General features: G+C 31.2%; 1 protein-coding gene across 1 annotated transcript; it reads left to right on the forward strand.

Annotated features, from left to right (window-relative positions):
* Positions 1-5,436: 5,436 nt before the first annotated feature.
* On the forward strand, positions 5,437-7,796 carry LOC123224269 (plant intracellular Ras-group-related LRR protein 5-like). The gene is made up of 3 exons (XM_044647884.1): positions 5,437-6,020; positions 6,447-7,363; positions 7,481-7,796. The coding sequence occupies exons 1-3, from the start codon at positions 5,492-5,494 to the stop codon at positions 7,616-7,618; spliced, it is 1,584 nt and encodes a 527-aa protein (XP_044503819.1). The 5' UTR covers positions 5,437-5,491; the 3' UTR covers positions 7,619-7,796.
* Positions 7,797-13,844: the final 6,048 nt, after the last annotated feature.

Below are 13,844 nucleotides of genomic sequence, written 5' to 3' on the forward strand. Positions count from 1 at the left end.
ACACTAACAATGTCATGATTGGTGATGACAAAATCCTCTCAATCACTCTCATTGGCTCTACAACACTTTCCTCAAACTCAACACTCTTTCATTTAAATAATGTTCTTTGAGTTCCTTCCATGAAACATAATCATATTTTTGTTTTTCCATTATGTTCAACTAATAATGTTTCAATCAAATTCTCATTCACGTCTTTTCCTATGAACGATTTTCGCACAAGAACAATAATCTTGCAAGGGACACCTAAAAATGACATTTACAAGTGACCACATACATGACCAAATCAAACTCGATCGTAGTTATTTCCTTCATTAAAGTGTCTGTTGATCAATCCATCTTATTTTTAATGAAAGTTTACTTATGTCATTCTCTTATTTATCTAAGTTTTTACTATAATTCTTGTCACTACAATAAAACTCATAAGTTACCTTTCTTTTCATCATCTTTTACAAGCTCTTATCATCTAGAGATAATGTACTCTCACATTTGGACCCCAACTGTCATTTCTACTAAAGGTTTCCAATATTATGTTATATTTGTTGATTACTATACTTGGTATATTGTATATTGTATCAAAATTATATCTAATGTTCATGATGTTTATATATGCTTCACAACACTAGCGAAAAAAATTTTTAAACATCATATTAAAATTTTTTACATAGATAATGTTGGCAAATATCTCTCTCTCAAATCTTTTCCTGCCACAAATGAAATTTTTCATCTTGTAACTTCACTACACGCACCATAACACAATGGACTTTCTAAACATCAGCATCGTTATATTATCAAAACTGGGTTAACTCTTGTACATCATATACACAGGTCGCTCAACTTCTTGCCATATGTTTTTCATACAATAGTTTATCTTATCAATCGTATGCCAAAATATATTTTTTTCTATGCAATCAACCTTTGAAGAACTATTTGGTCATAAACCAAATTATCTCAAACTCAAAGTGTTTAGTTGTCTCTGCTACTCATGACTTCATCCCAATGGTTCTCAAAAGCTTTCTCCCCACTCCCAACCTTGTGTCTTCTTTTGAAGTACTTATTTATATCTTGATCTTCAATCCCACAAAATTTTCATCTTTCACCATATCACATTCATCGAGTCCACCATTCCCTTGTTTACACTATGATTCTTCTCTTCCTTGCCCTACAAACACCATATTCTAACCTTGTTCTCATATACTCATTCAATCCATTAACTTTGTCTCACCACATTCACCTCCTATTTCCACTTATATTGCCTAACACTTGTCATCTACAGAGTCAACTACTACACCAGTGTTACAGGGTAGTAATGATACTCAAACTTCATCAAATGCCTATACTAGCCACTTGCAACGTACATTATCTACATCCCTTCCTTCTTTATCTTTTCACTCTCTTTCTTCCACTTCTCATGACCTTATTGAAAAAATTCCATCACCTTCATTAACCAACCATCCCATTCCCTCAAATCACCACCCCATGCAAATAAGAGCAAAATATAATATTCACAAACGAATCCAGAAATTAACCCTTGCCACCATCATGCACCCTTTACTCCAACCACACTCTCGCAAGCACTTAAACAATCAGAGTGGTGTGTTGTAATGTCTAATGAGTTCTATGCACTTCAGCCTTGCTTGGCAGCGGGGCGTGCACTGGCGAACGTGCAACACGTTTGACATGCGTGCAACACACCTAGAGTGGCCACTTCACATTCTAACGTACATGTTGTGCATCGTTTGGCGCGCTTACCCCACGTCCACCATGCCCAACACGTCTGGGGGATCTTCACAAAGTCAAATGGTGTTTCACTTAGGCCAGTGCCACACCTCTCCAACGCTCGAGACCTCAACGTGAAAAAGTCACGAAACACCACCATATATTTTCACAGTATATACACATATCAACCACGTTACACTATGCAAACATCTCCCCCTTTTTTATAATTCAGTCAACCACTTACGTGCACATTACCGTAATACACAAACAATTTATGTAATCCAAACCACATATATATACATATATAACTGGAAAATTGAAATTTTTAGCCTTATTTTAATCCGTGTATATATATATGTCACTTATCTCAAAACTTAAACAAATATACCATAACATAATCTACTTTCCCAAAATACCCCTCTTGGAATGACCCATACAGAGTTTCTCTCTTTTTCTCTGTAACTTTTTCTCTCTTCTTCTTCGGCTTTCAAGTGAGGAAGGAATCCATTTTGATGCATTATTTAACATCATATCAGTATATTATTTCATCTTAATACATTATTCAACATCATATCAGCATATTATTCCATTTTAAAGCACTTGAAATTTTAAAAAAAATTATTCATAACAGTATAAATTTTAAAAATTTTCTCTCTTCTTTTTCAGCTTTCAAGTGAGAAAGGAATTCATCTTGATGCATTATTTAATATCATATCAGTGTATTATTTCATCTTGATACATTATTCAACATCATATCAACATATTATCCTATTTTAAAGCACCTAAAATTTTAAAAAAAAATTATTCATAATAATACAAATTTTTAAAAAAACGTCAACCCTTTTAAAATGAAAAAGCCAACCCTTTTTCACGTTAACCCTTTTTGCTATAAAAAGGGTTGGCCCACGCCAACCCTTTTTGCTATAACCCATATTGAAATAGTGCAAAGAATGGGGGGTTTGTTTGCCTACTTCTCCTCGGCGATATCGACAATATTTGCATGGCAACGATTTCTCCGACGACTTCCTTCCCTGGCCGGTGTACTGAATGCTCCGCTCTCTCTCCTTCTGCTTGAATAGGTGCCATGGTATTACAAGTCTGGAAACAAAATAAGTATTTTAAAGTTCCACCAATGGTTTGTCAATACTGGCTCTCCGGAAGTTGTCTGAGAGGTTACAGTTTTGCAGAACTGGGATCTCAATGCTGTGATGGGCACCAGCAGGTCCCCCGATATGTCTTCCAGATTTCTTTTAAAATCTCCTTTGGCTTTGTAAGAACGGAGATAATTTTACAGATGTGCCAGCTCCTTGCATGGCTAATGGATATAGCCTAATCAATTATTATTATTAATATTTTTCCTTCTTTTCCCACCCAGTTTCCTCTCTTGGTTGCAGCTAACTTTGGCGAAATTTGGAATTTATGTCCATCCCAAGCAAGATTTATGGGGACGGGATATCGTGATTTCCAAATAATGAGATCACACTCATATACACAGTTGCAAAAGATATATACACAATAATATATATATATATATCCAAACGAACGGGTTTACACAATTTCTCTAAATACGGGCATATGCACATAACTAAACTAAAATTTGAACAACTACACGTAGCATTAAATAATAGAGAATTAACCAAAATACCTTTTATATTTATCTAAGGGTATAACAAGCATGTAATATAAGAAATAATTTTAATTTTATTATAATTATATCTTTATTTATTAACAAGTAATACAAAAAATTTAAAAATAATTATACATAAGAACGTTTAAGTAAAATAATATTTTAATATTTTTTATTACCTCTAAATAAACACAATAGATATTTATACATATTAATTTTTATTAAATTTTATCAAATAAAATAATAATTTATATTTAATAATTTTTTAGATAATTTTTTATTTTTTAAAATAAAATATTATTCAAATCAAATGTACTCTTACACTATAAAGTAAATATTGATTTTGATGCCTTAAGTTAATGTTTTTTCTGTCCCTATTTTATGTAATGAAAGTGTGATATAATTCAAGCGGAGTTAGAAAATAATTGGATTAAGGGTTTGTTGGAAGGTAAGAGATGAAAGAAAATTGTATCTAACATAATTGGCTATGCAGGGTAAAAGTGAAAGGTGCTGTTATGTTTTATAAACCCCCTAAAAAACAATTATTTATTATTACCTCAAACTTTATTCTTATTTTCACATGTAATTGGATGTCAATTTTGGAAATACAAGCAAATGTTAGGCTACACAATCAAAACTCCTCTTTGGTCAACTTGTGGATACAACAATTGTGGAGATGACTGATAGGGATGCACATAATTCAGTTTTATGCGATTTAAAACTTTTTTCAAATCAAACTAAAAAAATAGTTTGAAAAAATCATAAACCAAATCAAATGAAAAAAATATGGTTTTGTTTGGTTTGAATTATAATTTGAATATATTAATAATAATTCACTTATAAATATTTTTTATTTAATAAATAATAATATAATTATAATTATCTAACATATGAAATAAACAAGTAAAATGAATATAAAATACATATATAAGAAATATGTAAAAGAAAAAAAAATAAATATAAAAAACAAGTAGTGTAAAGTGTAAACTTTTAATTTGTTGCGTTATGTTAGTTTTTTTTTTTTTTTTTTTGTAACAATCATTTGTAAACTATTGATGGGTATATCAAACTTTATAAAAATTTTAAAATGCCCCCTAAGTTTTTTGAATTTTCAAAAACTACTTGAAAAAAATCATTAACACCCTAAAGTTTTCAAAAATTATAATTCACTCACAAATATATGATTGTACAAATTAACATCCCTATATACTTGTAATGATTTTTAATTTATAATTAAAATTAAAATAAATTAGAGAAAATATTTTATGAATTTTTAGAGGTAAATTGTTGTTTAGCTTTATGGTTTTTTTGCCTTTTCAACAAATTTATACAAAATCTACCAAAATTTTTAATAAATTAACATATAAATGGAAAGTTTTTTTTTTTTTTCAAACTTAAATGATGAGAATTTGTTATTTCATAATTTTTATTAAATCTTGAGTGAAAAATAATTATTTGGCTTATATATTTAAAAATAAATATAATTTATGGTTTGATTCAGTTTGAAACGCTTTAAAAACACAATCTAAATCTCAAACTATTTCTTTTTAAATTTATCAACTTAAATAAAATTATTTTATAAATTAAATAAAAGATTATAATTTTTAAATCATTTAATTTAATTTTATAATAAACAAATTAAGTATATCTGTGATAACCGATGACTAAAATACCACTAAGATGACGTGGATAAAACATAATCTCATTATGAGTTGTAAATAGGAAACAAAAATCATTATCAATCACAACCTTACACAATTCTCACACTATTATTAAATAACAATTTCCTATTGAATTGTATCCATCTACTTCCCACAAATTTTCCACCAGCGCCGCCCATCGTATCACTCCTCACTTTAAAATTAATTCTTTACCATAAAACTGTTAAGGTGTATCTCTCTAGCATTAAAATGGATTGTCTTTCCATCTTCTTGTGCCCTCACAAAATTCAAGTACCCTTTATGCAATTCCATGTTAAATTTTTGTCAGACATAACATTATATTTCTGAAAAAGGTTAATCTGATAAATTAGAAAGTAAAAATAAGACTTATTTATTTTAATATTTCATTTTTAATAAGTTAATTAAAATAATAAGCTCACAATTTTTAACTTTCAATGTGAAAAAACACCATAGCCAGTAGCTAGCCATGGCTGATATATCCAGAGATGATCCTTCACCGGCCTTTCTACGAACTTTTGAGGACATCATGTCGCTCTACAGATCACTGCCACCGCGGCCTTCCATTGAAGAAGTGGAAGCGGCTTTGTCTGTGATCAAAACAGTCAACACTAAGGAAAAAACTAAGCTTGAAGAAGTCTCCAAGGAGGAGAGGCCCAACAATGTTCCTGAAGAAATATTCTCCATTTTGCAACAGTTCAAAAAGAATTTGGTTTTGTTTCAGAGTCACGAGCAGAGGAAAGAGGCTCAGCACTTGGTTGAAGTTCACAAGTACTTTGGGACCTTTGATGAGTTGATTCAGAGGGCTTCTGCGTTTGTTTCTGGGGATACCCAGATGGAGAAAGTTTTTTATGATGATCCAGTTGAGAAAATTGAGAAAGAATGTGTGATCAGTGATGAGAGTCTGGTGAAGAGAATGGAATATGATTATCAATTGGAGAAAGATGAGTTTAAGGGCTTGGTGAAGAGTTCTTCCACTAAAGCTGCTTTCTTTTCAGGTAAAAACTGTTACTTTTTTTTATTTATCTATTTCCAATCTTTATAAGACTAAAACTATGGTTCAAGTATAATTTTTTTCCTTTAATATGTTGATGCCATCTCTCATTTTGCCCTTTTTTTTTTTTAATCTTATTTTTTGCTGCTAAGTTTGTTCTTCGGGTTTTGAGCTATTTCCAGGTTAAATTAACTCTATTGGCATGCTGATCAAGTTTCTTTTACCTGAATTCGAATTTGGGGTGTGTAGAGTTATAATCAAGGAAGAAAGTTAATTTCTGTCATGTTATGTACCTAATTTAGTGATTAGTTCACACTTTTTTCCTTTTAAAATCTGCTGAATTCAATCCTGATTTTAAGAAAGCGACCTAGAACTAGAAGTTGCTTGAACTTCGTTTTGTGTCTGAATGTGGTGTTTGGAGCATTTACAGGTGAAGTAAACAAAGAAAAGTTGAGTCTGATGAAGATGGCAGCTGCTATTGAAAATGCTGCTAAAAGTGGAGCAATTGTTCTTGATCTTGGAGGCAAGTTGGTAGACCAGATTGAGTGGCTTCCTGTGTCAATTGGAAAACTGATGGATGTTGTTGAATTGAACTTATCAGAAAACCGCATCATGGCTCTTCCATCCTCTATCAATGGTCTCAAGAGCTTAAAGAAGCTAGATGTCCATTCAAATCAACTTGTTAACCTTCCTGACACTTTTGGGGAACTCATCAATCTTACTGATCTTGACCTTCATGCAAACCAGTTGAAATCGTTACCAGCTTCTTTTGGGAACTTGGTCAACTTAATAAATGTTGATCTAAGTTCAAACCAGTTTAGCCATTTGCCGGAGACAATTGGTTGTTTGACCTCTTTGAAGAAAATGGATGTGGAAACAAATGAACTTGAGGAACTTCCTTACACAATTGGAAATTGTTCATCACTTGTGGAGCTAAGATTAGATTTCAATCAGCTAAAGGCTCTACCTGAGGCAATTGAGAAGCTTGAATGCTTGCAGTATCTCACTTTGCACTATAACAGAATCAAAGGGTTGCCGACAACCATCGGAAACCTCTCCAAATTAAAGGAACTTGATGTGAGCTTCAATGAGCTTGAGTCCATTCCCGAGAGCCTTTGTTTTGTAGTAAGCCTCAAGAAACTGAATGTGGGGAAGAACTTTGCAGATCTTAGAGCCTTGCCAAGAGCAATTGGAAATCTAGAGATGCTTGAGGAGTTGGATATTAGTGATGATCAGATCAGAGTTTTACCAGAATCTTTCAGATTATTATCAAAACTGAGAGTCTTTCATGCTGATGAAACTCCTTTAGAAGTTCCACCAATACAAGTAGCTAAATTGGGTGCTCAGGTATTGCCAGATTACATCTTCGGCTCATGTTCTACCTTTCTTTGCTTAGTAACATGCACTTATTTCCCATCTTGTAGTTGTAAAAAACTAACTCATTCAACTATTTTTGTCCATCAGGCTGTTGTTCAGTACATGGCTGACCTTGTTGCTAACAAGGATGCTAAATCTCTACCAGTGAAGAAAAAGAAAGGGTTTTGGTCCAGAGTTTTCTTAATCTTTTGGCCCTTTCGCAGCAAACCTATCACAAGTGCGTGAGCTTCAAATACAGTCTACCCTGTACAATTTGTTTTCTTTAACAGAGTTTCACATAAATTTTGCAGCAGATGTATTTATGCAGTTCATGTCTAAAGGGAATCGAACATTGTATTATTGATTCATACATTTTGTACCTTCTGATTTCTTGTGATATAAAAATAACAATGTGTGCATCTTATTTCGTTTTTATTCTTGTTTGTCAAGAAAAACAGGTCCATAGCAGTTTTCTGGAAAACTCAGTCAGACAAATATGAAATTCGTCTGCTAAATTCATTTAATTTGAATAGACCCCAGAATCACACCATTTCAGTAATAAAATATATTCTGTGGAGTCATCGATCTCCTCGAAACTGACAAGCTGTTTACAGGCTTATTAATTGGCCTAATATGAAGTAGTACCCGGAGGTTTCAGTTTCTTCCACCTACTGTTGCAGAAAGCCCGAACACCTCCCTTCAATCTCCAGTGTACTCAATCGCCCTCTTCATCATTGTCTAATGCTAAAACATTAAAATGATTGGACCAAAAAGTCTTTAAATAACAAGGGATGTCATGTGTACTTATACAAATTTAGGTATCAATAATAATGTATCAGTATATGATTAAATATTAATTTATCTTTAATTTAAAATTATTCAATCATATAGTAATAATTCATCATTAGTACTCAAATTAATATTTACTATACATGCACATAATTTCATTATTAAACAACTAAAAAGCTCTCAAATAAAAATTTTATATTTAATATAAATTATAATAATTTGCGATGATATGATTTCTTATTAATAACTGATATAGACATTTCATAATCTTATAAAAGATAGTTGTAATAACAAGGATTAGACACTTAGAAGATTTGAGAAAATTTGCTATAAGTGTGTGAAGCGATAACTTGTTATAAGTTAAGAAATAAATAAGAGATGACATTTTTTACATGGTTTGGTCTGATGATTGAAATGCATATATTCACGATGTTCTCACTAGTCAAGATCATGTACGAGAATAATATAAGATATTTTCCTCTCTTATGTTTGGTGTTTAGTATCTAGCCTCCTCTCTCATGTAATGTCTAGCCTCTTCTCTAATGTCTCCTTCCACATTACATACAAATTTTTCTTTTGAAAGGAAAATTACATTTGAAACTCCCTTTCACTTAGGATCTTAATCTATGCTTTGATTTTAAATGAGAGGGAGCTATGTCTATATCATCAACATATTGTTTATGAGTAAAGTTAGTGTCTTGCTAGATGACCGTTATGAAAAAATATTATATCGTAGGCTCTAGAAAGGTTACATTTTTGATAATCGCAAGAGATCCTTCTTTTATGAATTGTAGATTCGATATCATCTAGTCGCTAGTCACTTAACGTTATGTCTAAGCATTGAATCTTTTATACTTATTTATCATCTATCAGTTATTTATTGTTGTTTCTAGTTATGCTTCAAAAGTTAACTTTGGAATGATTAGTTTGACCACACAATAATTGGAATATATACAAAATTCTGAATAAATAAAATTTCAAAAATAAATATAAAATAAGGACATTAGTTAAAATAGGTAAAAAAGATTTCGCTTAAACATTTTTAAGCAAACTTTTAATGCAGTTAATTTTCTAAGCAAATTAATCATTCATTCTAATAATATCTTTTTCTTTTAATATACCTTCCTTTTAGTATATCATCATATTGAATACAAGATAGTTTAATAACTTAAATCATAATAAATCAAAACTTTTGTTGAAATTTTGTTGTGGAAACTTCCATGGATAAAAGTCTAAAACTTTAAATACTAATTTTTGAAGTTTCAATGCTGATTTCTGAGAAAATTTTGATTTTATTTAATTATCGATTGTATTAGTTGTGTAGACAATGAATCTGTTGTATTAGTCGAAGTAAAACAAGTTTTGATGTTTGATTGGAACGAAAAGCGAAAACGCTATTTCTTGGAAACTGAGTGCGAGTGCAAATGCGAAGTGCGAGTGCATGCATGCAAGAATGCATGCATTTCTTTCGTTTTATATAAAAATATTTATATAAATTATTTTATATAAAACCATGCAAGAATGCACGCATTCTAACATTCATGTTTTTATATAAAATAATTTATATAATTTTTTATATATAAAGCAAAAGAAATGCATATATTATTGAAGTCATGCATGCACGCACTTGCACTTCACATTCGCATTCGCATATTGCATTTATACTTGCACTTGCACTTGCATTCTATTTCAAGGAAATTACTTTTCCGCTTTTTGTTCCGATCTAACATAAGAACTTATTTTACTTTGACTAATACAACAAAGATTTATTGTCTACACAACTAATGTAATTGATAACTAAACAAATAAACAAAATCAAACATCCCTCAGAAATCAATATTCAAAGTTTTAAACTTTTATCTATGGAAGTTTCTACAACAAGTTTTCGACAAAAGTTTCGATTTATTATAATATAAATTATCAAACTATCTTGTATTTAATGTGATGAGGTACTGTTAGAATGTACCATCGTTGACTATGTCGAGAAAGAATACTACTGAAGGGAAGGTATACTAAAGGAAAATGATATTATTAGAGTAAACGATGAATTTGTTTAGAAAAGTAACTGCATCAAAAGTTTGTCAAAAAATATTTAGAGGACAAATTCTTTTGTTTATTTTAATTAATATCCTATAAGAAAATATTATATTTCTGGCAACGTGTTATAGATGTGTTAGGTGATAGCATTAGGGTATTATAATGTTTGATATTTTGGATTTCTTGCTTAAGTTTTGTGGTTGAGAAAATAGGCAACGTTTGCCCTTAGGGGAGGTGGTTAAGAGTTTTTGGGCACAGTTTGTGGTTTTTAAGATTAACTTGAAAACTCAAGGGAGGTAATTGTAAACAACCCTAATTTATTTGACTCAGCTTGAATCTTCAGGCTTAGGAATCAAATTTGTTTTTAGTATTAGTTGGATGGCCTAGAAAATTAATTGATAAAAAATCTAGCTCTATTAAAAAGAAAAGTTAAATTTCTTTTTCTTTTATTTGTTAAGTATTATAAACAAAACAAAAGGACCATAAAGGTCGCGGAACAAACAAGTTGGCTCAAGAAAAGTCAAAACAGGAACCAAGAAAACTCAAAAGGATAGAACCCTAGCTTGCGGCAAAGAGTTCCAAAAGAACAACCCCAAAAAACATCATGGAATAACCCCTTCTCTTTGTATCTATCCAGCCCTTATAAACGAGATAGAAAACAAGAAACAAGAGAAAATGCTCACAAAAGCAACCAAAAGTAAAACTACAGCAATTAAATCACCCTTATGTAGCTATACTAATAGCCCCAAGAAACTTTATAAGCAAAGATCTACATCTATACAAGTATAAATCTATATAAGTGTAAATTTAACCACAACAAGCACAAGCAAAATAAAATTCTACAGATTTGATAATTGAGATCAAGGTTACAAGTAGAACATAATTTGGGAAACTAAACTGAAAACACAAGAAGGTTTTAGTGCACACTGCCATAGATCAGTCTGATCTAAGAAAAGCCAAAGAGATAGTTAAACAGAAGATGCTTCAAAACCTTGTTGTTATGCTTTTTGAAATGCCAAGCTTTAGTGTTGTCTCATTTTTGACATGTTTGAAGCACATTGCTACTGTCCTCACTGCATTGGGGATGAATCCTTTCTTGTAACATCCCTCCCTAGAAGTGTTGTCTTCCAAAGAAAAAATTTTACGAAATGAATATATGGAACATTTATTTAAAATGAACTCGTCAATAAAAGCGTTCCAAAATAATTCTGAAAAAATAAAAAGATGAAAGTGAACAAAAGATGTATATATCTCATACAAAAACTCATCTGAGATCATGAAGTAATCATATACTTACTCTTAGATATAACTGTACAATTATCTGAATAGGGCCAAAAGTCAACAATATCATATACATGTAACAAAAGTCATAGATAACCTACCCCAACCTAGATCTATCTTTGTTGACATGACCTTGTCTTGTAGCTACCTCAATCACATGTACTTGCAATCATAAAAGAAAGGGAAGTGAGAGGTAAGAACACTTAGTAAAGGAAAAAAAATTGAGTAAACTATCTCCTTTCCTGTTCTAAATCACCCTCAGACCCAATCTCATATTATAACCTCCTTAAGAAATCGAGGGGATAATCTAGTTCATCCTTTACTATTTGAGTCACACTTTGTCCTATCTGGTACTTTCTGGAAGTTGAATACAGGGATTTGACACATTTCTAAGCTCGAGCTCTCTTCCTTTCTTTCACTACACCATTTCTGAATCTGAATTATGTTCTACTACAAGCATGCTCTACTGCGAGCAGACCTTACTGCGAGTCTATGTCATACTATGAACGTGTCCTACTACAGACGTGCCTTACTACAGGTAGTATAGCATAAAGTGCCCCTCATAGTTCATAGCATGCATGCGTGTGTTATCTCTTACTAATCTTGCTTTCATTTAAAACTATTTAGAATCCACCAGACTATACTCTTAGGACGACCCCTGGATTCTGAGCCCCAAATTCCTTTTCTTGTTTTCCTTTCTTTTCTTTTCCTCTTATTTTTCTCTCATTTCTTTCCTTTCCTTTTTCTCCTCCTTTTCTTTCTTTCTTTCCAAAAACTGTAAATTACTATTTATTTGGTAGGGCAGTTTTTTTGTTCATACAATTTAATAGTCCAAACAATCTCTAATTCATACAAACTATATATCATTAAAAAGAGCATTCAAAGAGCTTTCTAACAAGCTATAATAGCATTCATGATTCATCAAATAAGATAGTTAAAATGTGGGATGAAATCAATGGCAAAAAACCGTATTTCCTGTTTATTTGGGTAAGGCGGTCTTTTTGTTTATACAATCTTTAACAATCCAAACAGTCTCTAATTTATACAAGTTATATATCTTTGAAAAGAGGATTCAAAGATCTTCCCAACAAGCTATAATAACACTCATGATTCATCAGATAAAGTAGTCAAAATGTGGGACAAAATCAGTGGTAAAACTATAAATATTATTTAACTTTCTGCCATGAACAAAATCACACACATAGATTCCCCAAATGGCACAACAACATTTCTCAACTTCAAAATCATCATTTATAACATAGAGCCAAAGAACCAAAAGCATAAAACATAAAACATACCAATAATAATTCTACTTACCTTGTTTTAAGTCAATCTTTGTTAGTTAGTTCCCTCATCTTTGTCTTCCTTCTCTTATCACCAAAACCACCTTAAATTAACACTAAAACATACTAACATATTCATATAACATGCATCCAATATATATAAATATAGGTAAAGGGAAAAGAAAGAGATCTTTTGGTTATTAAGGCTTCTAAAGTATTTCCTCTTCTTTTCTTTCCTTACTTGTCTTCCAAAACTCCTTCAAATCCTTCTTTTTTCTTAAAACAACAAAGAAAAAAGCATGGAGAAGGCTGAGCTTCTAGAAAGGATGGGAGAAGAGATGAAAATTCCTAACTTTTGTCTTTTGTCCCTTTATATATCTACATACATATTTAGTTTAACCTTTGTCTTCTTTTTTTTTGTAGTCTTTCTTTTTTTTTTTTTTTTTTTTTTTTTTTTGTTTTATATATATATCAATCTATATATATCCACACACATTTGGACATGTATATTTAAACTTGGAAATGTCCCAAAGTAGAGCCAAAAGACATAATGTGTCTGGAATATACCTGAGGGTATTACATTTCTTCACAAGCTTGATCATTACAATTTTTTCCCATTCAACTTAGCTTTATACTTTTTCCCACTTAGCTTGATCATATAAGATAAAAACTTGCAAAAGAACCCACAAGTTAGAGGAATGAAGTTGTAATGCAACAATAACTTAAACCAGCTCTAAGACTTTCATCTAGGATTTTTTTTTTAAAATACACTTTAGTAGTCCCCAACATATGTAGTCTTCTTATTCTTCTTCGATTTCTTCATGCTTTGGAATTTAACACCCTTATGGTTGTAATCTCTTATGATTCTACTAATGATCATTTCTTTTAGCATGGAAGAATTAGTGAAACAGTGTCTATTTCTTTCTTTACATACTTCATACACAATAGTTGCAAGACATAATTTAGACATAATATTTTTTAGGTTATGTTTCCTCTAAGTTGTAGTTTTTTCCTCAACAAAATCCCTTCAAACCTCTTTCTATAGCTCATATCATTTCTTGTAGGCATGCCATTCCAAACAA

Source organism: Mangifera indica, chromosome 8 (assembly GCF_011075055.1).
Source record: "Mangifera indica cultivar Alphonso chromosome 8, CATAS_Mindica_2.1, whole genome shotgun sequence".
Lineage (NCBI taxonomy): Eukaryota > Viridiplantae > Streptophyta > Magnoliopsida > Sapindales > Anacardiaceae > Mangifera > Mangifera indica.